This window comes from Aegilops tauschii, chromosome 4 (genome assembly GCF_002575655.3).
Source record: "Aegilops tauschii subsp. strangulata cultivar AL8/78 chromosome 4, Aet v6.0, whole genome shotgun sequence".
NCBI classification, from domain to species: domain Eukaryota; kingdom Viridiplantae; phylum Streptophyta; class Magnoliopsida; order Poales; family Poaceae; genus Aegilops; species Aegilops tauschii.
The window spans coordinates 528669567-528696604 of NC_053038.3; the positions used below are offsets into that span (position 1 = coordinate 528669567).

Below are 27038 nucleotides of genomic sequence, written 5' to 3' on the forward strand. Positions count from 1 at the left end.
AGGATAAGAAATGGGCGGTGGATCCTACAGTGCTACTAATTTTGTTTTGATTGGATTTTTTTAATAAAATGGCTGCATGCATCATTCTGATGCAGAGGCCGGGGGTTATCCTTCTTTTTCAAAAAAAGTACTTCCTGGGCACGCGATGATTGCGCTTCTATTAATATGCTACCACCGGAGTTAATTAGAGCATTTTTTTTGTGAACAACTTGATTTTCAACTCGTATGATCCTTGAGATTTCGAGAAAAAAATAATAGAAGATCTTTCCAAAAGAAGAATAAGAAGATATTAGGAGATTACAAAATGATCTTTTCAGATCCAAGATTATAGCTCCACTATAGCTTTTGGAAAGCTCTCACGCTATATTTATGTACTCCCTCCGTTCCTTTATATAAGGTGTATTTGTATTTTGGTAAAATTCAACAATGTAACGTGCATTTGTTCTAATTCCTCGTAATTCCGATCTTGGGCCTCCAGAAAAAGGAAATTATCTCTTCCCTGATTGGCTGTATCTCTCCTTGTAGAGAAAGAAAAGGAAACTATCTCTCTTCCGATTGTGTGTATCTCTTTCTTTCCTAGCCTAAATTATTTACTTGCTGCTAATCTACAAATTAGAGAAGGGTAATTTTGTCCTAACTAGTGCATAATTATGTGCCTTGGTCACCGTGCTGAAAATAATACATCTTAGATAAAGGAATGGAGCGAGTACTTTTTAACACATTATAAATTAAAAAAGCAACATCTTGTTGATTTTCACTTCTACCTCCGTCCAGATTTATTGGGCACCTTCATATTTTGGGCCAGACTTGGACCATCTATAGACTACTAAAATATTAATTATATACTATAAAAAATTATACTGTTGGATTTGTATTTGAAAGAGCTTTCCGCCAATATGATTTTTGTGACATATAATTTATAGTTTGGTAGTGAAAGTTTTAGGTCAAACTTTAGCCCAAAATAAGATGGGGCCTAGTAAAGCGGGACTGAGGGAGTATCACGCTAAAGTTAGAGTCAGTTTTTCAATAAAGGACATTTCATTGAATCAGTATATCGAGGTGATACAATCACATCAAAAGAATGCATGGCCTCTGTATAGCATGATGCGCACAACATACAAGTCCAACGCAAGCAAAAATAAACATCATTTTACAGCAAACATAAATCAATTCGGCATATGGTGGTGTAGATCCTATCCGAAGGTTACCGCCATCCATGAAGGAAGAAAACCTCTTTCGTTGTATGCTCCAGCCGTGTAGACGCCACCATAAAAAAAGTCTCTTTCCTCCAGCCTCTGCAGGGTATACTAGGCATGGAGCCATCGCGTACATGCATGAATAACCTGCAAAGGAGATAAAACATATTTATTATTAAAAACCAACATCATTCCTGAAAAGCCACAAAGGCCAGCATATAAGGCAGCTACCCCCACAAGAATGTTTGCATAAAACAGTTTATCAATACACAACAACCAATTGCCGAACATGTTGCGTGCACTACTGGAGGGATACAGATTTGAAGCTACTTGAACTATGGCCGATAAGGATGGCAATGGATCGGGTTTGTATCGGGTTGAACAATATCAAATCCATATCCATATCCATGAAGATAGTCTTTGCCCGCCCGTGAAATAATCCACGGGTGAAAATTTGTGTCCATGTCCAAACCCGATGGATATCCATACCCACTGGATATCCATTGGGTCCTCTCAAGATATAAAAATAAGACATAAGACAATGTTAACATAATATCTTCCATTCTTCACCTTGTGGCAAGCTAGACTTCACTAAAAACGTCCACTAACAACCTAACATCATTTAGTACTTTTATAAAAGATGAGAATGACGAGTCATTTAACGAGGAGATAAAAATAAGGGAAGGGGCGCAAGAGTATGTCAGTGGGGATTGAATGTCAACTAATGAAAGTTACAGTGGGGATTGTGCAATTTCCTTTTGCATGCTTTACATAACAAAGTTTCAAATTGTAGTGGACATGTGACTATGGGGTAGGCATAGCAGATTTTTGCCCATTAATGCATACTATTGGGTCGGGTTCGGGTATATCCACGGGTACAAGATTATATCCATGCCCTACCCGCAAGCAATCGGGTCGGGTTTGGCCGCCGCCCATGGGCACAAAAGCATATCCAAACCCTATCCATTCGGGTCGGATACCCATGGGTAAAATTGCCATCCTTAATGGTCGACATCGCCCGAGCAAACTTACACTCAAAAAACAAGTATTTAATAGACTCGTCTTGCTGGCAGAAGACACATGTCTTGCTACGTTGTCAGTTGTGTCGTTCGTGGCATATTATCTCTAGTTAAGATTACCCCTCTGTTCAGAAACCAGAGGAATATCTTCACTCTTAGAGGTATTTTGATCTTCCACAATCTTTTCTCATCAACCTGAACATCACTATGAGCCACTGCATGGTACAAGGACTTGACTGAAAATTTGCCGTTCTGATGGAGATTCTATCGAAACTTGTCTGGTTTGCTTGACAGCTGAATGTCCTCTAGACGAATGAGTAATTAATTCCATTTTGCCAGGTGAGGCATGAAAAGGTCCCTACGGAAAGAAATATCAGGGTTTTGTTGTCCCAAAACTTGTTTGATCATGACAAATCTATGTCTGACAATCCTGTACAAGCTACGTATTGCATCATAAGTGGGGTGGCGCCCAGCCAGGTATCTTCCAAGAATCAAATCTGAGAACCATTCCTAACCGAGAAAGTGCCAAATTGGAAAATAATTCCTTGGCCTTCATCACACCATGCCAAAAATGTGAATCCTTGGGTTTTGCAATAAACTTGAGAAATGGCATTGGACCCCACGCACTTGTTACGAATAATTTCCTGCAACACTTCATTCTCAATGAGTAGTTTCTAAACCCATTTACTCAGAAGAGCGATATTTTTAATCTCAAGTCTTGAGCTCCAAGGACCCCTTGACTTTTAGGTTGGCATAATGCACTCCATCTGACCTGCCGATTGGGCCAAAAAATTCTAAATCACGTTGTAGCACTCCAAATTGCCATTTGATGCATTCATATATATGATGCATTGATGCCCAAGCTTGGTTGTTAAGTTAGGATGCTTGATCAGCGCTTGGTACTTTGATGCATGCACATGTGTATATCAAGCATAGGTTGTTGGTCAATCATGTATGCTTTGTTTTTCAACTTTTTCATGATTTAAAGAAAAACATTGAATGTGCCTAGCTTGGCTATAGCTCCTTAGTAACATTTCATTGCTTCTGGCTGAGCTGCCGCCGAATGACATAGCACTCTATTTAAAACTTTGGTCACGTCTGAACCCTATATGTTGTTACATACATACATACATACATACATACATACATACATAGCCAACATCCATGACATGGTACAGATAGTACCAGCTAGCTCAATGGTGTGAAGCTGGATGTCCTCGCTCGTTGAGAAATCAAAAAAAGAGAGGAGACGTAGCCATCCATCGAATCGAAGACTTTTTTCAGCATATCGCTGATCCAAGATGTGTGAGTCAGGTTGTGTTGTGATGGTGAGAGACAGCATACATGCATGTCATGTGTGGCACTGCTCGCAAGGATGGGCGCGCTTAATTGCAAGCAGTGTGACCGATGGGAGATCGATCCAGAGTATTATTAATTTTTTGTATATGATGGTAGACAGTTGGCAAGCAAGAAATACTAATTATGGAGAGAGAGAGAGAGAGAGAGAGAGAGAGAGAGAGATGTGGAAAAAAAACTTGGCCCTGCCCGCGGGCCGGGGGGGGGGGGGGGGGGGGGCCTAGTCTGCTCCGCCATCAGCCCTCCCCTCCCCTCGCCGCCGCCGGGCAAAGCCCGGTCGGCGTAGGCGGCGGCGGGGCTTTTCTCCCTTCCCGGTGGTCGGTCGCAACGCGGGATGCGGTGGATCTCCTGGAGCACAGCGCTGGTGTGGGACGCAGCGGCAGCAAGGCGGACGGCCGCGCCGACGGTGTGGGGGGTGCTGGGTTTGCGGTTGCTGCACGGCTTGGCTGGGCGCTGGCGGTGCCTGGCTGTTTCCTCTGCGGTGGTGGTGGTCGGCTGGGGGACGAACTGGGCAGGGTGGGGCTCGTTGTGGCGTTGCCCTGCTCTAGCTCGTATGGATCTTGGTGGTGGCACCGGCCAACGACGCGGCTTCGGTGGCTCGAGCGGCAGTGGCGGCATCTTCCCTTCTCCTAGGTCCGAGCCGGTGAAGGTTGGGACCTAGGGTCTGTGCTCGGGCGGGCCAGATCTGGGCCCGATGCGGATTGGAGCTTCCGGTCCGGGTAGGTGAGGATGGGCTTGGTCCGGGTGGCGGTCGGTGGCGGCGTCTTCCGGGCTCTCCGGTTGGCTATGGGGCTGCGCGGCTATTGCGGTTTGGCGGCGGTGCGATCCGGGTTGTGGACGTCTTTGGTGTGCGGCGTGGATCTGGTTAGTGGTGGTGGACGACTACTGGCGCATGGATACGAGAGGTTGAATCGGTCCACGTTGGTTTCGTTCACGTTGTGCTTTTCGTGTCTGATGCTTGTTTATGGCGTCGGTCCGAGCTCGACTCTTCGGGTGTTGCTGTGTCATCGAACGGATCGGCTTCGAAGACCATGGGCATAGCATCGTTCGAGCTTGCTCGGTAGTGGCCGTCGGCAGCCACTGGGTTGCATTCCCACGGTCCACCGGGACCAGCAGGTGAGGCAAGTGTGGGCGCCTCCTACTGTGGATGCGCTAACCCAGACCCGGTGGCTGATGCCGGGCTAGGAGTGAAAGGAGGTCCCTTTTACTCCTACTACCATGGTGGGGGGTCATGATGTGTATGACTGGTGGTGTCCGGGGCCATGGATGCCGGGACTATGGTCTTGGATGGCGGGCCTCGCGGTTGGCTTTCTAGCAGGCCCTGTGGTGGCGGTGTGGCGGTGGTGACTCTACTTCTTGGTCGTGTGGGCGGCAAGGGGTGGAGTGATGGGAGGCTCTAGTCTGCTCTGGCAGTGCCTAGATCTGGTGTGGACGGGCTGGCCCTTGTAGAGGTGTTGATCCGCACTCCTCCTGGTGGCATTGGCAAGCTCTAGAGCGAAAGCTTCGCACTATTTGGCGCCGGCGTCGGCGGCGCCTGTGCGTGCTGTTTGCTTATTGGAGTTGTCGTCGAGGGTCTCGTTAGGTCAGGGCTCCGGGTGAAAACCTATGTTTGTTTGCTTGGACTCGGCAACGGCGACGCTGCGCGCCGTCACCTTCGGGGCGTTGTCGTGGAGCTCAGGAGTTGTCGGTCGGATCTCGGAGAGGTGTTAGCTTGTTCTAGGTTAATATTGTATCTTTTGATCTGCTTTGTAAGAGGGCTTCCTCACCACACTGTATCGTTCGGCCGTGTACTTTGTTCTGTTGCTTTATTGATAAAGAGGGACGAAAGTCTGTTTTGAGAGAGAGAGATGTCTGCCAACAAACACGTACACACGTACACGTATTACCTAAAGTCCACCCGGCCGGATCAAACCTTTCAAACTTGAAGCATGCATGCAATCGGATCGTGATCGTGATCGTGATAGCCGGTGATCGATGGTCTGAGGCTGATCGATCGCGTGGAGAAATAAAGAAAAGATACTAGCTAGCTAGGGGAAGTGGGCACTTTGCTATCCAACCCAAGACTTTCGTTTCTTTATTTCTCCACGCGATCGATGAGCCTCCAAACTATCAATAAGTAGTTTCGCGCGCTGACCCAAACTAGTTATCCATGAGGACAAAGCAGCCAAGCTAGCCACTTGCAATCTGCGCGCGAGGATCATACATATCGTTTGCTCGCAGCCGGAAATGGCGGCAACGATGGCGGAGGGCGAGCCGCCGCCGTTCACCCATGAGGACAATCGCCGCTTCCTCCAGATGCTCCGCGACAAGAAGCAAATGTATATATGCGAGTGCAACGACGATTGATATGTGTTTATATGGAGGGATCGTGCTTAATTTGCTTTGTTTTGCAGGCTGGGAATCGGCAGCCCCAAGGTGGAGGTGCAGTTCCAGGACCTCACCGTGGAGACTTACGTGCGCATCGGCCGCCGGGAGCTGCCGACGCTGCCCAACTGCGTCGTCAACGCCGCCCAGGTACGCACTGCCCACCAACAGAGAGTCATGTTTGCTCTATATCTCAGGAGGAGGACGTTCGCCTAGGCCCTCAGTGATGTAACTGTCTATACTATTTCTGAGTAGAATTAATGACTTCAGAAACATCTTTCTAATCTCTTTATGTAGGAGTTGGCATCATATTCGCACATGTGCACACCAAGGAAAAGAGCGGTCAAAATTATAAATGCAGCAAGTGGAACAATTCGACCATCAAGGTAAGGATATGCATATATTTATTTTACTAGCTAGCTCAATAGTAAATATCAAGACACAGTTTTCCTCAAAACAATTTTTTCTAAGGAACATATATATCTTGGTAGATGATTCATTAGTTTACTGACCAAAGATACTTTGTAACCCTATCATAAATCAGGATGACACTTCTACTGGGAGCACCTGGTTCCGGGAAAACAACCTTTTTAAAAGCATTGGCAGGAAAGCTGGATTTGTCTTTGAAGGTACGTAGCAGATTAAGTTATATACACATGCAAACGAAACTTCCTACTTACAAGAAAAGCACTGGATAACAAAACAATTGTTCTTGATGTAACATCTCTTAATAGCGCAAAGGAAAGCTCATGTACAATGGAGATGAAGTGAATTCCTCAACACCACAACACATGCATGCTTACATTAGCCAGTATGATCTTCACCATGCTGAGATGACGGTCAGAGAGACGATTGATTTTGCATCCAATATGTTGGGAACCAACAATGAATTCGGTAAGGCGGCACCGCCTATTCATATTACTTGTCTCAAATAGCTCTAGATTCTATGTGCAGGAATGAGCTAATGTATAATAGAATCCATATGTAAACTATAACTTTAGAAGGACCCATGGTGATGCTCAAGGTGTCTTTTTCTGTGTGTTTGCTCAAGGTGTCTTTTTGTTTTTGCTGTGACATGAATACTAATTAATATAGTTCTCATATTTGGAATGGAAACCATAGAGATGATTGGAGAAGCAGCAAGAAGAAAACATGATGTTGTAAACGAAGTTGACAAAAATCTTGACTCATTTATTAAGGTGGTTGCTTTAATTGTTCCTCCGATCTGCTAAAACAAGATTCCATTTCCCTGGTCACTTACAATATGTTATATGCAGGCTACCACATTTGGAGAAGGAAGAAACCTTACAACAAACTACATTATCAAGGTATGTGCTATTGTAACTTCTCCATTTACTCTCATTTATCTTGACAACATAATCACAAATTCTTTGTAATGCAGATACTTGGTTTGTCTGAGTGTACAGATACCCTAGTGGGGGATGAGATGAGGAGAGGCATATCTGGAGGACAAAAGAAAAGATTAACAATCGGTTAAGATTCTATCCTTTCTATTGCATGTGATCCTCAATGTTTGAATTTATTGCCAACCTTACCCCAACCGCTCAATATTTTGGGTATCTGTTTAAATACATCCAAATGATTGAGGTACCATAGCTAAGAGGTCTATAGTTCAAGACTCGAGCCAAACCACTCATGTAAAATAGTTACGAGCTACACTGTTTCCATGCATAACCCATGTTGACCATATTTCCTCAATATATCAAGCTTATGGCTCATCAACTTTTGTTGTCACATATGAGGTTGCCATTTTGAAACAAACTTCCCATTTTCGTAGATAACTCAACTAAAATTTTACCATCTTGTCTATGCACTTAGGGCGTGTTTGGTTACCTGCATCATTTTTTGCCCATTTGCATACTTGTCCCAGTTGGGCCTGGCTGAGCAAATGCAAGTCAAAAACCAACATATGCACTTAGTTTGGTTGTCTGCATGTCATCTCCCTGCATCGTAACGATGCCTCTACACACCGCTTGGTTGCTCGCATTGTATGTGCTCACACGGGTGTATGTTGTTTGGTTACATACGAGCATAGAGTTGTGCTCACCTTGTACCCTACTTGGTGAGCTTACCAATACTACTACATCTTACACACGATCACACCGAGCACACCAACGCCACAGCACTTCTGTGACGATGAACTGGACAAAGATGATGAAGTTCTTCAGCCCTAACGGTCGATCCACCTTCTTGCCAACCTCAGCCTTGCTGCATGAATGCTCTCGCACATACTTGGAGTAAGCATCTTCTGCCGAGTGCCTAGTCTTAAACCCTCCTCTGTGGTTGTTGTCGTTGTACCCTGAAACTTGTTTGTTGCAAGCTTCCCATGAACTGTAAACCCCTGAACCCTACCTTCGAACACCACATACCACTTCCCCTGGCAGTGCAAACGAGCAATAAGTTGAAGCAACAAGCATTGGAACACACAAACAGCAAGCAATGAAGAACTCTAGGAGCAGGCAATGGAGCAAAAGAGCATTAGTAAGCATGCATGATCATAGCAAGTTCAACCTAGCACTACTTTGGTGTCGTACTACCACCACATCCAAAAGAGGGTGTTATCCTACCACCGCAAGTTCGTGATCACCGTGAGGATCACCGTGAGGGGTTAGTATATACCACCTCACCCAAATATACACACCATAAGATTGTTTTCAAGCCCTAACTACACAAAATATACGTCATCATCGTCGTCGTCGTCCTGGTCGCCGTCGCCATCGAGGATCATGCACGCCGTCGCCACCAACAGAAGTAGCACTAGCAGTAGTGCTTGCCTAGCCAGGTCCTCAGCCAGAGCACCCTATGGGCTGCTCCCATGGCAACAAACCCAACACCCTGGGCTTTGTTATCCAGCAGGTGGCTGAGAGCCACCATGAGAGCCTCTGGGCTGAAGCCAATCTGCTCCATGACGGTGTTGTATAGCTGAGGGTGGACGTCCACACTCTTGCTCTCCCTGATGGCAGTGGCCACCTCCTTCATTGCCTCAGTCATGCTGCTGAAGACGCTCAGCTCCTCCTCCATGAACTCGCCCGCTTCCTCTTCCTATCGAGCACAGGAACATGCTCACCATCCTTCTCAGGAGCATCAACGTTGATGGGGTCTGACTCCTGGGTGTCTGGATACTCCGGCATCGGCGAGCCCAGTGGCTGACCAGAGCCCATGGCATGCTTGCCAGTTGCCAGCCCGAAGGAGAAGATCTGCTGCATCTGGTGGTAGTTCTGGATAGGGGTGTTGAGGAACCTGTTGGGGATCGTAGCAGAATTTAAAAAAAATTCCTACACTCACCAAGATCCATCTATGGAGTATACTAGCAACGAGAGGAAAGGAGTGCATACCCTTGTAGATCGCGAGTGGAAGCGTTCCAATGAACGTGGTTGATGGAGTCGTACTCGCCGTGATCCAAATCACCGATGACCGAGTGCCGAACGGACGGCACCTCCGCGTTCAACACACGTACAGTGCAGCGACGTCTCCTCCTTCTTGATCCAGCAAGGGGGAAGGAGAGGTTGATGGAGATCCAGCAGCACGACGGCGTGGTGGTGGATGTAGCGGGTCTCGGCAGGGCTTCGCCGAGCTTCTGCGAGAGGGAGAGGTGTAGCAGGGGAGGAGGGAGGCGCCCAAGGCTGTAATGTTGCTGCCCTCCCCCCCCCCTTTATATAGGCCCCCCTAGGAGGGGGGGCCGCCGGCCAAACCCATCTAGGGTGGGGGGCGGCGGCCAAGGGGGGTGCCTTGCCCCCCAAGGCAAGTGGGAAGCCCCCCCACCCTAGGGTTCCCAACCCTAGGCGCAAGGGGGGAGGCCCATGGGGGGCGCCCAGCCCACTAGGGGCTGGTTCCCTTCCCACTTCAGCCCACGGGGCCCTCTGGGATAGGTGGCCCCACCCGGTGGACCCCCGGGACCCTTCCGGTGGTCCCGGTACAATACCGGTAACCCCCAAAACTTTCCCGGTGGCCGAAACTTGACTTCCTATATATAATTCTTCACCTCCGGACCATTCCGGAACCTCTCGTGATGTCCGGGATCTCATCCGGGACTCAGAACAACTTTCGGGTTTCCGCATACACATATCTCTACAACCCTAGCGTCACCGAACCTTAAGTGTGTAGACCCTACGGGTTCGGGAGACATGCAGACATGACCGAGATGCCTCTCCGGTCGATAACCAACAGCGGGATCTGGATACCCATGTTGGCTCCCACATGTTCCACGATGATCTGATCGGATGAACCACGGTGTCGAGGATTCAATCAATCCCGTATACAATTCCCTTTGTCAATCGGTATGTTACTTGCCCGAGATTCGATCGTCGGTATCCCAATACCTTGTTCAATCTCGTTACAGGAAAGTCTCTTTACTCGTACCGCAATGCATGATCCCGTGACTAACGCCTTAGTCACATTGAGCTCATTATGATGATGCATTACCGAGTGGGCCTAGAGATACCTCTCCGTCACACGGAGTGACAAATCCCAGTCTCGATCCGTGCCAACCCAACAGACACTTTCGGAGATACCCGTAGTGCACCTTTATAGTCACCCAATTACGTTGTGACGTTTGGCACACCCAAAGCACTCCTATGGTATCCGGGAGTTGCACGATCTCATGGTCTAAGGAAAAGATACTTGACATTGGAAAAGCTCTAGCAAACAAAACTACACGATCTTTTATGCTATGCTTAGGATTGGGTCTTGTCCATCACATCATTCTCCTAATGATGTGATCCCGTTATCAATGACATCCAATGTCCATAGTCAGGAAACCATGACTATCTGTTGATCAACGAGCTAGTCAACTAGAGGCTTACTAGGGACACGTTGTGGTCTATGTATTCACACATGTATTACGATTTCCGGACAATACAATTATAGCATGAACAATAGACAATTACCATGAACAAAGAAATATAATAATAACCATTTATTATTGCCTCTAGGGCATATTTCCAACAGTCTCCCACTTGCACTAGAGTCAATAATCTAGTTACATTGTGATGAATCGAACACCCATTGCGTCCTGGTGTTGATCATGTTTTGCTCTAGGGAGAGGTTTAGTCAACGGATTTGCTACATTCAGGTCCGTATGTACTTTACAAATATCTATGTCTCCATTTTGAACACTTTCACGAATGGAGTTGAAGCGACGCTTCATATGCCTGGTCTTCCTGTGAAACCTGGGCTCCTTCGCAAGGGCAATAGGTCCAGTGTTGTCACAGAAGAGAGTCATCGGGCCCGATGCATTGGGAATCACCCCTAGGTCGGTAATGAACTCCTTCATCCAGACTGCTTCCTGTGCTGCCTCCGAGGCTGCCATGTACTCCACTTCACATGTAGATCCCGCCACGACGCTTTGCTTGCAACTGCACCAGCTTACTGCTCCTCCATTCAAAATATACACGTATCCGGTTTGTAACTTCGAGTCATCCAGATCTGTGTCGAAGCTAGCGTCGACGTAACCCTTTACGACGAGCTCTTCGTCACCTCCATAAATGAGAAACATATCCTTAGTCCTCTTCAGGTACTTCAGGATATTCTTGACCACTGTCTAGTGTTCCATGCCGGGATTACTTTGTTACCTTCCTACCAAACTTACGGCAAGGTTTACATCAGGTCTAGTACACAGCATGGCATACATAATAGATCCTATGGCCGAGGCATAGGGGATGACACTCATCTTTTCTCTATCTTCTGCCGTGGTCGGACATTGAGCCGTGCTCAACTGCACACCTTGCAATACAGGCAAGAACCCCTTCTTGGACTGATCCATATTGAACTTCTTCAATATCTTGTCAAGGTATGTACTCTGTGAAAGACCAATGAGGCGTCTCGATCTATCTCTGTAGATCTTGATGCCTAATATATAAGCAGCTTCTCCAAGGTCCTTCATTGAAAAACACTTATTCAAATAGGCCTTTATACTTTCCAAGAATTCTATATCATTTCCCATCAATAGTATGTCATCCACATATAATATGAGAAATGCTACAGAGCTCCCACTCACTTTCTTATTAACACAGGCTTCTCCATAAGTCTGTGTAAACCCAAACGCTTTGATCATCTCATCAAAGCGAATGTTCCAACTTCGAGATGCTTGCACCAGCCCATAGATTGAGCGCTGGAGCTTGCATACTTTGTTAGCATTCTTAGGATCGACAAAACCTTCCGGCTGCATCATATACAACTCCTCCTTAAGGAAGCCATTAAGGAATGCCGTTTTGACGTCCATCTGCCATATCTCATAATCATAGTATGCGGCAATTGCTAACATGATTCGGACAGACTTCAGCTTCGCTACGGGTGAGAAAGTCTCATCGTAGTCAACCCCTTGAACTTGTTGATAACCCTTAGCGACAAGTCGAGCCTTATAGATGGTCACATTACCATCTGCGTCTGTCTTCTTCTTAAAGATCCATTTGTTTTCTATGGCTCGCCGATCATCGGGCAAGTCAGTCAAAGTCCATACTTCGTTTTCATACATGGATCCTATCTCGGATTTCATGGCTTCTAGCCATTTGTCGGAATCCGGGCCCGCCATCGCTTCTTCATAGTTCGAAGGTTCACCGTTGTCTAACAACATGATTTCCAGGACAGGGTTGCCGTACCACTCTGGTGCGGAACGTGTCCTTGTGGACCTACGAAGTTCAGTAACTTGATCCGAAGCTTCATGATCATCATCATTAACTTCCTCCCCAGTCGGTGTAGGCACCACAGGAACATTTTCCCGCGCTGCGCTACTTTCCGGTTCGGAAGGGGTGACTATCACCTCATCAAGTTCCACTTTCCTCCCACTCAATTCTTTCGAGAGAAACTCCTTCTCCAGAAAGGACCCGTTCTTGGCAATGAAGATCTTGCCTTCGGATCTGAGGTAGAAGGTATACCCAATAGTTTCCTTAGGGTATCCTATGAAGATGCATTTTTCCGACTTGGGTTCGAGCTTTTCAGGTTGAAGTTTCCTGACATAAGCATCGCATCCCCAAACTTTTAGAAACGACAGCTTAGGTTTCTTCCCAAACCATAATTCATACGGTGTCATCTCAACGGATTTAGATGGAGCCCTATTTAAATTGAATGCGGCAGTCTCTAAAGCATAGCCCCAAAATGAGAGTGGTAAATCGGTAAGAGACATCATAGATCGCACCATATCCAATAGAGTGCGATTACGACGTTCGGACACACCATTTCTCTGAGGTGTTCCAGGCGGCGTGAGTTGTGAAACTATTCCACATTTCCTTAAATGTGCACCAAACTCGTGACTTAAATATTCTCCACCACGATCTGATCGTAAGAATTTTATTTTTCTGTCACATTGATTCTCAACTTCACTCTGAAATTCCTTGAACTTTTCAAAGGTTTCAGACTTGTGTTTCATTAGGTAGACATACCCATATCTACTTAAATCATCAGTGAGAGTGAGAACATAACGATATCCTCCGCGAGCCTCAACACTCATTGGACCGCACACATCGGTATGTATGATTTCCAATAAGTTGGTTGCTCGCTCCATTGTTCCGGAGAACGGAGTCTTGGTCATCTTACCCATGAGGCATGGTTCGCACGTGTCAAATGATTCGTAATCAAGAGACTCCAAAAGTCCATCTGCATGGAGCTTCTTCATGCGCTTGACACCAATGTGACCAAGGCGGCAGTGCCATAGATATGTGGGACTATCATTATCAACTTTACATCTTTTGGTATTCACACTATGAACATGTGTAACATCACATTCGAGATTCATCAAGAATAAACCATTGACCAGCGGGGCATAACCATAAAACATATTTCTCAAATAAATAGAACAACCATTATTCTCGGATTTAAATGAGTAGCCATCTCGAATTAAACGAGATCCAGATACAATGTTCATGCTCAAAGCTGGCACTAAATAACAATTATTGAGGTTTAAAACTAATCCCGTGGGTAGATGCAGAGGTAGCGTGCCGACGGCGATCACATCAACCTTGGAACCATTCCCAACGCGCATCGTCACCTCGTCCTTCGCCAGTCTCCGTTTATTCCGTAGTTCCTGTTTTGAGTTACAAATATGAGCAACCGCACCGGTATCAAATACCCAGGAGCTACTACGAGTACTGGTAAGGTACACATCAATTACATGTATATCACATATACCTTTGGTGTTGCCGGCCTTCTTCTTGTCCGCTAAGTATTTGGGGCAGTTCCGCTTCCAGTGACCACTTCCCTTGCAATAAAAGCACTCAGTTTCAGGCTTGGGTCCATTCTTCGACTTCTTCCCGGCAACTGGCTTACCGGGCACGGCAACTCCCTTGCCGTCCTTCTTGAAGTTCTTCTTACCCTTGCCCTTCTTGAACTTAGTGGTTTTATTCACCATCAACACTTGATGTTCTTTTCTGATTTCCACCTCCGCTGATTTCAGCATCGAATATACCTCAGGAATGGTCTTTTCCATCCCCTGCATATTGTAGTTCATCACAAAGCTCTTGAAGCTTGGTGGAAGCGACTGAAGGATTCTGTCAATGACCGCGTCATCCGGGAGATTAACTCCCAGCTGAGTCAAGCGGTTGTGCAACCCAGACATTCTGAGTATGTGCTCACTTACAGAACTATTTTCCTCCATTTTACAGCTGAAGAACTTGTCGGAGACTTCATATCTCTCGACCCGGGCATGAGCTTGGAAAACCAATTTCAGCTCCTCGAACATCTCATATGCTCCATGTTTCTCAAAACGCTTTTGGAGACCCGGTTCTAAGCTGTAAAGCATGCCGCACTGAACGAGGGAGTAATCATCAGCACGCTGCTGCCAAGCGTTCATAACGTCTTGGTTCTCAGGGATTGGTGCTTCACCTAGCGGTGCTTCTAAGACATAATCTTTCTTGGCTACTATGAGGATGATCCTCAGGTTCCGGACCCAGTCCGTATAGTTGCTGCCATCATCTTTCAGCTTGGTTTTCTCTAGGAACGCGTTGAAATTGAGGACAACGTTGGCCATTTGATCTACAAGGCATACTGTAAAGATTTTAGACTAAGCTCATGATAATTAAGTTCATCTAATCAAATTATTTAATGAACTCCCACTCAGATAGACATCCCTCTAGTCATCTAAGTGAAAACATGATCCGAGTTTAACTAGGCCGTGTCCGATCATCACGTGAGACGGACTAGTCAAGATCGGTGAACATCTCCATGTTGATCGTATCTTCTATACGACTCATGCTCGACCTTTCGGTCCTCCGTGTTCCGAGGCCATGTCTGTACATGCTAGGCTCGTCAAGTCAACCTAAGTGTATTGCGTGTGTTCCGAGGCCATGTCTGTACATGCTAGGCTCGTCAACACCCGTTGTATTCGAACGTTAGAATCTATCACACCCGATCATCACGTGGTGCTTCGAAACAACGAACCTTCGCAACGGTGCACAGTTAGGGGGAACACTTTTCTTGAAATTATCATAAGGGATCATCTTACTTACTACCGTCGTTCTAACCAAATAAGATGCAAAAACATGATAAACATCACATGCAATCAAATAGTGACATGATATGGCCAATATCATTATGCTCCTTTGATATCTATCTTCGGGGCACCATGATCATCTTCGTCACCGGCATGACACCATGATCTCCATCATCATGATCTCCATCATTGTGTCTTCATGAAGTCGTCACGCCAACGATTACTTCTACTTCTATGGCTAACGCGTTTAGCAACAAAGTAAAGTAATTTACATGGCGTTATTCAATGACACGCAGGTCATGCAAAATAATAAAGACAACTCCTATGGCTCCTGCCGGTTGTCATACTCATCGACATGCAAGTCGTGATTCCTATTACAAGAATATGATCAATCTCATACATCACATATATCATTCATCACATCTTCTGGCCATATCACATCACATAGCACTTGCTGCAAAAACAAGTTAGACGTCCTCTAATTGTTGTTGCAAATTTTTACGTGGTTTGTAGGTTTCTAGCAAGAACGTTTCTTACCTACGTAAGACCACAACGTGATTTGCCAATTTTTATTTACCCTTCATAAGGACCCTTTTCATCGAATCCGTTCCGACTAAAGTAGGAGAGACAGACACCCGCTAGCCACCTTATGCAACTAGTGCATGTCAGTCGGTGGAACCTGTCTCACGTAAGCGTACGTGTAAGGTCGGTCCGGGCCGCTTCATCCTACAATGCTGCCGAAACAAGAAACGACTAGTAGCGGCAAGAAGAATTGGCAACATCAACGCCCACAACTGCTTTGTGTTCTACTCGTGCATAGTAACTACGCATAGGCCTGGCTCATGATGCCACTGTTGGGGATCGTAGCAGAATTTGAAAATTTTTCCTATGCTCACCAAGATCCATCTATGGAGTATACTAGCAACGAGAGGAAAGGAGTGCATCTACATACCCTTGTAGATCGCGAGCGGAAGCGTTCCAATGAACGTGGTTGATGGAGTCGTACTCGCCGTGATCCAAATCACCGATGACCGAGTGCCGAACGGACGGCACCTCCGCGTTCAACACACGTACGGTGCAGCGACGACTCCTCCTTCTTGATCCAGCAAGGGGGAAGGAGAGGTTGATGGAGATCCAGCAGCACGACGGCGTGGTGGTGGATGTAGCGGGTCTCGGCAGGGCTTCGCCGAGCTTCTGCGAGAGGGAGAGGTGTAGCAGGGGAGGAGGGAGGCGCCCAAGGCTGTAATGTTGCTGCCCTCCCCCCCCCTTTATATAGGCCCCCCTGGAAGGGGGGGCGCCGGCCAAACCCATTTAGGGTGGGGGGGCGGCGGCCAAGGGGGGTGCCTTGCCCCCCAAGGCAAGTGGGAAGCCCCCCCACCCTAGGGTTCCCAACCCTAGGCGCAAGGGGGGAGGCCCATGGGGGGGCGCCCAGCCCACTAGGGGCTGGTTCCCTTCCCACTTCAGCCCACGGGGCCCTCCGGGATAGGTGGCCCCACCCGGTGGACCCCCGGGACCCTTCCGGTGGTCCCGGTACAATACCGGTAACCCCCGAAACTTTCCCGGTGGCCGAAACTTGACTTCCTATATATAATTCTTCACCTCCGGACCATTCCGGAACCTCTCGTGACGTCCGGGATCTCATCCGGGACTCCGAACAACTTTCAGGTTTCCGCATACACATATCTCTACAACCCTAGCGTCACCGAACCTTAAGTGTGTAGACCCTACGGGTTCGGGAGACATGCAGACATGACCGAGACGCCTCTCCGGTCAATAACCAACAGCGGGATCTGGATACCCCTGTTGGCTCCCACATGTTCCACGATGATCTCATCGGATGAACCACGGTGTCGAGGATTCAATCAATCCCGTATACAATTCCCTTTGTCAATCGGTATGTTACTTGCCCGAGATTCGATCGTCGGTATCCCAATACCTTGTTCAATCTCGTTACAGGAAAGTCTCTTTACTCGTACCGCAATGCATGATCCTGTAACAACGCCTTAGTCACATTGGGCTCATTATGATGATGCATTACCGAGTGGGCCCAGAGATACCTCTCCGTCACACGGAGTGACAAATCCCAGTCTCGATCCGTGCCAACCCAACAGACACTTTCGGAGATACCCGTAGTGCACCTTTATAGTCACCCAGTTACGTTGTGACGTTTGGCACACCCAAAGCACTCCTACGGTATCCGGGAGTTGCACGATCTCATGGTCTAAGGAAAAGATACTTGACATTGGAAAAGCTCTAGCAAACGAAACTACACGATCTTTTATGCTATGCTTAGGATTGGGTCTTGTCCATCACATCATTCTCCTAATGATGTGATCCCGTTATCAATGACATCCAATGTCCATAGTCAGGAAACCATGCCTATCTGTTGGTCAACGAGCTAGTCAACTAGAGGCTTACTAGGGACACGTTGTGGTCTATGTATTCACACATGTATTACGATTTCCGGACAGTACAATTATAGCATGAACAATAGACAATTACCATGAACAAAGAAAGATAATAATAACCATTTATTATTGCCTCTAGGGCATATTTCCAACAGAACTCTGCGTCCTTGGAGTGAGCCTAAGAAGAAACAGGGCAGAGAAGTTAGTTAGTATGGCAACGGTTCATAGGCTTGAACTGCTGGTTTGTTAGAATGGCATGGTTTGTGAGTTAACCACGACGTGGCCTTGGTAGTACTCTGCCTCCAGAAGGATCGAGGAGGTGTCCTCATCCCATGAAGCACGGGTCTTTGAGCTTGGACGCGGTGATCCACCTCGCTCTCCACTTCCTCAGGTGGTTCTACACCTGAGTCGAGGTGACCTCTTGTCCACAGAAGTCAAACACCTGCTTTGCAACAAGGGTCAAGTGCACCTCCTTGAAGCTATGATCTCACACATCTTGTTAAGCACAAAAGTGGAGAGGAACGACTTCCATTTCATGTTGTTCCCCCTGCGATCCTTCTTCTCCTTTGCTGCTGCCTTTAGAGCAACAGCATTGGGTTGTGCCAGCACAAATGGAGGAACCGTAGGTGGCACCTCGAAAACCTCTGAATCAAGAGGCATCTGTTCCAGAGGAGGCTGGGATTCCTCGACGCAGGATGGCGGGAACTAGCTCTCGGACAGCACGATGGCCTAACGAAACTCTTGCGTGGTCATGTCCTACAAACGTAAGTGTCATCAACGCCACAAGACATTACACATGGACAATATGAACTAGCAGTACAACATGGACAGATCGAACTAGCATTACATCATGGACAGATCAAACTAGCAGTAACACATGCACAAGCAGACCACAGCATAATGGAGCACTAATCATGGAGAACAGAGCACTAATCATGGACGCATGGATGATCTTGTTCAACACTTGCACACTAGCATACCACCGATTCATCCATGACCACTAACTACCAACACTTGCCCACATGGAAACAACCCCTAGCATGCTCCAAATCTATCACAACTAGCTACTACACCATCACAGTCAAACGGATCGGACGACCTAACCTTAGCATACGGACAGATCTAGCTAGAACTAGAAAAGAGGAGGTGGTGATTGAACTTACAGAGGCCATCGGAATGACCGCGGATGAGGTGCCTGGCACGTCGGAGAGGAGGAGGAGTCGACCTACCGCCACAGTCAACCGGTCGCCGGAGTAGATGCGCCGCTTACCTCGTCGTTGAAGTGGATCCGCGCTGGAGGGAAAGCTCGAGAGGGGGCAAATGGTGGCGGGAGTTTTGCCGCGGCGGTGACCCTCGATATATAGGGCGACCGAATCGGCGGGCGGTGACTCGAATTAGTCCCGCCGCCTTTTCAGAGATGCGCCATCGCTCCCGCCATCTCTCTCCCCTGCGCGGCGCGGCGAGGCGTTCTCCTCCCCTGCATCGCTCGAGCCTGGCTCACTAGAAACGGCTGATTCGGCCGTTCCTAGCGGGCCGGGCTGAGGGGTCCTTTGAGGTTCGTGCTATGCGGGCCAAACAGTAAACATAGACATCCAAACATCCCATTTTCATCCCGCGCGGGCCTGGATGGGCCTAATGCAGGCTACCATAGGGTCCTCATTGTGTGAGATATTTATCAGTTAAATAAAAACGTATTAGTGCACCATGCATGTAAAGGTTATAGTGCAACATATCAAAATGACACCATAATTTTTGAACGTATTCGATCAAAAGGACCATGAAGAGCAATATCAATACTGAAAACGAAGTACTAGTCGCCAATTCTAGGTTATCTAGGATTGTAAAAGAAGTTTTTGTCGCCAATTCTGATGATGTTTTAATTTACTCTCTTATAATGAATCATCTTAATTAACACCACAAAGTGATATAATTCATCCCATGGTTTACATTTTAATTTGGTTTTATCTGGCATGATTATAATATGGAAGCATTTCTCCACAAACTCTCTATCCACCACCTCATGACACTCCATTCGTCTTTCTCCACCATGGAACACATTTGTGCACATTTGTGAAACAATAGTGATCTTCGACAAGGATGGTCTTAGAAGAGCTATATTATGCCAACCATCTACATTCATGAAACCATCTGGTGTATTGCTAATTCAACTAAAGTGTTATCTGTTCGAGAAAATATGCATTATAAGTGTGGTATAAGTAGTATTTATAGTGAGCCTACGGAAATACTATAGAATTATATACAAGTTGAAATATAAATTATTCTCAAGGAACAGATATCCATAGAAAGGATGACATTTGATATTTATTCTACAACATCAGAGCAACCATGTGTGTTAGATTATAAGTACACATTGAACCCTAACTATAACACAAGGTCAAACTTAAACCACGAGTTGTAATAGAGATATATGAGAGTCAACCTTCATGGCCATTAGTCATTTTGGAGAATACGGTATTTTCAGTGATGCTTCCTCTGACGAGCAGTGTGATGAGGACAATTTTGGTTGATGTTTGCACATGAGGTAGATAATAACACGATTAGTCTAATGCAAAAATTTCAAAATATTTGGCAGAATAAAAACTACTAAAAATGTGGAATGATATTATTAAAACTAGTCTATTCAGATTCATGATTATATATATATATTTCAGTGGAAATGTAGCTAAATATTAGGGGGGTGATATTGTTTTCCACTAATTGCTTTGAGTTTTTTGGAACTTTGTTAACATATTCAAGCATTATACATAATTGCCACTAATATCTAGATTCTAGAATAACTTTATGACTCTTTGGAAACAAAACAACTCTCCTACGGTAGTCGTGTCCACGGACACCCACCTAACACTCACTTGTTTTCCGACCAAACCAGATGCATGAATATGGGACGGATGGGTGGCGACCCCCACCTTTGCATCATGTTTTTTATGCAGAAACATGCGTGCAATAATATTTGGCCCACTGTGTCTCTCCCCCTACACATTTCGTTTCTAAAATTTCTATTAGTCTGAAATTCCCTAAAGTAGAAGTTTCCAATAGTTTGATTTTCTTTTAGATTTTGAATTTTCCAAATGTTTGACCTTTTTTCTTAGAAGTTTGATCATTTTTTAAATGTTCCAAGAATGGAATAGAAGTGGAAGGGTACCAATCCAGGAACAAAATTTGCCAACAAATGAGATTAAGTGGGGGAGGGAAAGTCAAAAAATAGGAAGTGGGGATAATCCAAAAGTGAACACTAGCAAAATCCCTAGCGTGGGAGACCACCAAATAGTCGTGCCCTTTTCTGAACTTATGATTTTTTTACATTTTTATGAGAATATCTAATACTCCCTCCATCCCAAAATAAGTGTCTCATTGTACTAAAGTTGAGACACTAATTTTTGGAGGGAGGGAGTATGTCGTTAATCACATGATCTGCCACATTAGACAACCTTCCAGACATATTTTAGTTCCCCAACTACCTTTCAAACCATCTTAAGATTAAAATTGATCCTATCTTGAAATTTAGGGGCCTAGATATATGCTATTATAGCTGGACCTCCACCTTGGCTTTGTACCATGTCTTTATATAAAAAGGAATTTTGTAGACAAGTGAAAGGTGCTCACACAAATGGACTACATTCATATCTTATATTTTCTATTCAATGAAGTACATCTTTTTTACAGTACTTAATGAAGTACATGTTAATAATACAAACCGGCCCATTCTACAACAAATATGTCAGCTAATCAGCTAAGTATAACCAAAAAATGTTTTATGGTGCCAAAATATTTATTTTCTAACTAATATCTTTCCCTCATTATATAACTAGTGTTATATTTCACAATGATCTCCTTAATGCAGGAGAAATGCTAGTTGGTCTAGCAAAATGCTTCTTTATGGATGATATTTCAACTGGTCTTGATAGCTCCACGACGTACGAGATCATAAAAGTTATACAACAAATGGCTCATTTACTAGATCTCACGGTGGTTATTTCCTTGCTTCAACCACCTCCTGAGACATTGGAATTATTTGACGACATAATTCTTTTATGTGAGGGTCAAATTGTATACCAGGGCCCTCGAGAAAATGCTACTGATTTCTTTGAGATTATGGGATTCAAATGCCCCGACAGGAAGAATATAGCTGATTTCCTTCAAGAGGTACTATGTTAGTGTTGTATGAAAGAACTATTGGATAAACAATAGTGCGAACAATTTATTATCCTTACCAAATTACTATTTGGAATAACTTATGGGCAACTAGTACTTTAAAATCGTGAAATTTCAATCAGGGGAATTTATTTTGTAATGTGTACTTGCTCACAATAACATAGTAACGAATTAACAATGGTTGTTTTCCATTTTCCTAGGTGACCTCCATGATGGACCAAAAGCAATATTGGATTGGTGAACAACATAGGTATCACTACCATTCAATTGAAAAATTTGCGGAATCATTCCGTTCATCCTATCTCCCTCGACTTGTACAAGACAAACTTTTACTGCCAAATACTAATACAATAAAGGGCGAGGTGGTAAAAACTGGTTCAGGTCTCTCGAGATGGAATGTTTTCAAGACATGTTTTTCAAGGGAAGTACTACTTCTGAAAAGAAACTCCCCAATACACATATTCACAACCATACAGATAACTATCCTTGCTTTGGTGATATCGACTATTTTCCTTCGAACAAATATGAACCACAAATCTATACTTGATGCCAACAAGTATGTTGGAGCTCTCTTTATTGCTGTTATGCTAGTAAATTTCAATGGCATGATTGAAATTGCAATGACAATAAAGAGACTTCCCACTTTCTACAAACAAAGAGAGTTACTAGCATTGCCAGGATGGGCACTCCTTACTCCAAATTTCCTTCTTAGTATCCCAATATCACTTATGCAGACAGGTCTTTGGACTAGCTTAACCTACTATTTGATTGGCTATGCACCTTCCTTTATCAGGTATCTCTCCTCTTGGTCAATTACATATATAACGATGTTCAAATGAATTTGAGTGGTAGAAAAAGGTTGCCTTAATTACTTCTTGCAGATTCATGAAGCACTTCTTGGTACTTTTTTCCATGCATCAAACATCAATGGGCATGTGTCGTTTGTTAGCAGCAGTGGCAAGGACGCTAGTAATGGCCAACGTTCTAGCAACCACAACCCTTATAGCAATCTTTATATTTGGAGGCATCGTCATTTCAAAAGGTTAGATCGGATTTAGCTTAGTCTAATGCAATATGTATATAAAAACTATAACATAGCACATGTTTTAGGACATGTTTGCAACTAAGACACTCAAAAAATTGTAAAATGAAACAGATGATCTCAAACAATGGTTACAGTGGGGATATTGGACATCACCATTCGCCTATGCGCAGAATGCAATCTCTTTAAATGAGTTCCTTGATGAAAGATGGGCTACAGTAAGCAATCATTTCAATTAACATTTCTGATAAGGTGCATCAAATATGTACTAGAACTGTAACTTGATGATGATGTTCTTGTTTCTTTACAGGAATTTCATTATGAAAATGCTAATACGATTGGTGAAGCTATCCTCAAGATCAGGGGTTTTCTCACGGAGTCGCACTGGTATTGGATTTGTGTCAGCGTTTTATTTGGATTCGCGCTCGTCTTCAATATACTCAGTATATTTGCACTGGAGTTCTTGAACTGTACGTACATCAAGATATATATCCAAAACACTATAAATGTTGAATCATAATTACAATTGGTATTCATTATGTTTTTTACCATTTTTCTATTTGCAGCGCCACATAAACGTGAAGTTCACACCAATGCCACGGATACAATGATGGAGTGTGCAACAAAAAAAAATGGATCTCACGATGCATCAATTCCACAAGGTGTCCTTCCATTTCAGCCTCTTTCCTTTGCATTCGATGCTATCAACTATTCTGTCGATATGCCTAAGGTATGCTCGAGCACACAATATCTTACTAAATAGTAGCATCCATTCTGATCATGTTCACCAAAATAACACATATCTTACACTAGGAGATGATGAAGTATGGAGTAACAGAGAAAAAACTTCATCTACTACAAGATGTCAGCGGTGCTTTCAGGCCAGGAGTGTTAACAGCTCTGATGGGGATCACTGGTGCTGGAAAGACAACATTGCTCGATGTTTTGGCCGGAAGAAAAACCGGAGGGTATATTGAAGGTACTATCAAGGTAGCAGGATACCCAAAGAAGCAAGAGACATTTTCAAGGATCTCGGGCTATTGTGAACAAAGTGACATTCACTCCCCTAACCTCACTGTATACGAGTCACTTCAGTTTTCTGCAAGACTTCGCTTGCCTTCGGAAGTTACATCGCACCAAAGAGATGTATGTGCAATTATTAACATCATTTGAAGTTAATACACATGAAAATATCTCACAATACATATCTTTGCATTTTTTTAGATGTTTATACATGAAGTGATGCACCTAGTTGAGTTAACTAGATTGAAGAATGCAATGGTGGGTCTGCCAGGAGCAACTGGCCTGTCAGCTGAGCAACGAAAAAGGCTAACAATGGCCGTGGAGCTGGTAGCTAGTCCCTCCATCATATTTATGGATGAGCCAACCACTGGCTTGGATGCCCGTTCTGCAGCAATTGTCATGAGAGCTGTAAGAAAGACAGTGGACACGGGACGAACTATTGTATGCACAATTCATCAACCAAGCATTGAGATATTTGAATCATTTGATGAGGTAAGAGTAAGTCTAATTTGAAATACGTTGAGTTTTTTGTTAGGGAAAATAGGTCGAAATTATTCCTACAAAACAAGCAAGAAAGAAAATTAATAGTCTTGTGGCATCAAGTCAAAGACTGGAAAGAGCGGAAAATTATCATACACATGATAATAATTCTTACTGACAGTCAAGTGTCTATATATATGATTTTTAAACATACATGTCTTAATTATTATGAATCAGTACCACTAAGTTGCTTCCTATATGTTAATTGAATTTGACTAATTGCAGCTTCTACTTATGAAAAGAGGTGGTCGGATCATATATAGTGGTTCACTAGGTCCACATTCTTGCAACATGATAGATTATTTCGAGGTAAGAGTGCCTAATTTTGAATGTATATTCACACGTTGGGAACAAAAAATTTATATGCTTTGTCACAGGCTATACCCTGTGTTCCTAGAATAAAAGAGGGACAAAACCCAGCAGCATGGATGTTGAATGTTAGTTCAAACACAACAGAATACGAGATTGGACTGGACTATGCAGAAATTTATCGACGCTCCTCTCTATACAAGTAAGTGATGTAATCATAATTCTATAACCCCTATAATATAAAATGGATTTTATAACAAAAAATATTGTTGTTATCTTGATTCTGTAGGGAGAACATGATTCTAGTTGACGAGCTTGGAAAACCAACACCCGGCATAGAGGATCTACATTTTCCTCCAATATACTGGCAGAACTTTAGGGCACAATGCATGGCTTGCTTGTGGAAACAAAGATGTGCATATTGGAAAAACCCGGAACATAATGTTGCTCGATTCCTAAACACGTTTGTTCAATCAACTATGTTTGGAGTTGTATTTTGGCAAACTGGATCAACAATGTAAGTAGGAATGACAACAGACCTAATGATTTTATTTCATGAAAATTTATCATGCCTCAACTATATCTTAACTTAGTTTCCTGTGTAATAGTAAACAGCAACAAGATATATTCAACATACTAGGACTCATATATGGAACATCACTATTTCTGGGCTTCAATAATTGCACTATGTTACAACCAGTTGTGGCCGTGGAGAGGGTTGTTCTCTATCGAGAAAAGGCAGCAGGCACATACTCCACCTTGGCCTATGCCATAGCTCAGGTAATGTTACTTTACCAACATATTCTAAAATGGAAAAAAAATCTAAACCTAGGAGGATTGGCATATTTTTCTCAACTCCAACATTGGATTTCTATTTGTAGGTGGCAATTGAATTGCCTTACATGCTTGTCCAAGTGTTCATGTTTGCGGCAATCATTTACCCAATGATTGGATTCCAAATGACCGTTGGCAAGTTCTTTGAGTTTATCCTTTACATGGTGCTAAGTTACATGTACTACACACTCTTCGGGATGATGACAGTAGCACTGACACCAAATGTTGAGATAGCTTCTGGATTAGTCTATCTTATCTTCCTCTTTTGGAATGTCTTCTCTGGCTTCGTCGTTGGAAGATTGGTATGGCTCCCTTCTCAGTCTACCACTTGTTACGCCCCCCCCCCCCTCCCAAAATATTTTTCCCTGTAATTATAGAGCAAACATGAGAGAAAACCCAAATATTAGGCTCATGGAATTCCTAACTAACTGCTAAATAGATTGCATCATGATTTAGATTTGGGGTTTATATTTGACTATTTTTCAAAATAAACAATAAAGGAGGACAGATCATGCATGGTTAACCTGATGAACAATAAAAATGTGTATGCAGCTAATCCCGGTGTGGTGGAGGTGGGCGTATTGGGCAAATCCATCAGCATGGACGGTGTATGCGCTCATGTTCTCGCAGCTGGGCGATCGTACGGAGCTGATTCTTGTGCCCGGGCTGCCATACCAGACAGTGCGGGAGTTCCTGGAGAGCTACCTTGGCCTCGAGGATGTCTACATGAACCTTGTCACCTACCTGCATGTGGCCATTATCGCCTTGTTCACCATTGTCTTCTTTATCTCCTTGAAGTACCTCAATTTCCAGCGGAGATAGAACAAACAAAATGAATGGTGTCATCTGAATTACAAGTACACTAAGTGATAAACCACTTTACTGTATAAAGCTAAGAGAAGAGAAGTGCCCAATTAATTATAAATAAACACATGAGCACAATGATGTTGGTTCAAGAGGAAATGTTAAAGTAATCACCATATTTGAGTGAGAAGTTGTATATGTACTCTCTCCATTCTAAATAAATTGTACTTTTAGTATTGTCTTAAGTCAAACTTCTTTAAATGTTGACCAAGTATATACGAAAATATCATCTGTAACAACAAATTAGTTCCATTAGATTGATCATATATATATATATATATATATATATATATATATATATATATATATATAATGTATTAGATATTATCGCATATTTTGTATATCCATAATGTATTAGATATTATCGCATTTTTTGTACATTTAATGTTGTAGATATTAGCATATTTGTATGGACTTGGTTAAATATAGAGAAGTTCGACTTGAGACAAAACTAGAACTTTATTTAAT

General features: G+C 44.2%; 1 protein-coding gene across 2 annotated transcripts; it reads left to right on the forward strand.

The window, feature by feature from the left end:
• Positions 1-5631: 5631 nt before the first annotated feature.
• On the forward strand, positions 5632-26669 carry LOC109786836 (ABC transporter G family member 45). 2 transcript variants are annotated; one of them, XM_040387771.3, is made up of 22 exons: positions 5632-5889; positions 5965-6085; positions 6233-6321; positions 6480-6564; positions 6670-6829; positions 7058-7134; positions 7213-7263; positions 7338-7428; positions 21648-21949; positions 22159-22751; positions 22840-23000; positions 23115-23218; positions 23311-23470; positions 23567-23730; positions 23814-24146; positions 24225-24515; positions 24789-24872; positions 24941-25074; positions 25162-25389; positions 25481-25652; positions 25754-26008; positions 26259-26669. In XM_040387771.3, exons 1-22 carry the CDS (start codon positions 5798-5800, stop codon positions 26526-26528), a joined length of 4017 nt encoding a protein of 1338 aa, XP_040243705.1. In that variant the 5' UTR covers positions 5632-5797; the 3' UTR covers positions 26529-26669. The 2 variants fall into 2 exon arrangements, with proteins under 2 accessions (XP_040243705.1, XP_045084030.1); XM_045228095.2 differs by lacking the exons at positions 5632-5889; positions 5965-6085; positions 6233-6321; positions 6480-6564; positions 7058-7134 and having other exon boundaries at positions 6693-6829.
• The last annotated feature ends 369 nt before the right edge of the window (positions 26670-27038 follow it).

Bases quoted from the DNA above. Each gene is read 5' to 3' on its own strand.
- LOC109786836 (XM_040387771.3), top strand. From the start codon at position 5,798: ATGGCGGCAACGATGGCGGAGGGCGAGCCGCCGCCGTTCACCCATGAG. The intron at 7,264-7,337 runs GTATGTGCTATT...TTTGTAATGCAG, and splicing joins CAACAAACTACATTATCAAG to ATACTTGGTTTGTCTGAGTG. The intron at 25,075-25,161 runs GTAAGTGATGTA...TTGATTCTGTAG, and splicing joins CGACGCTCCTCTCTATACAA to GGAGAACATGATTCTAGTTG.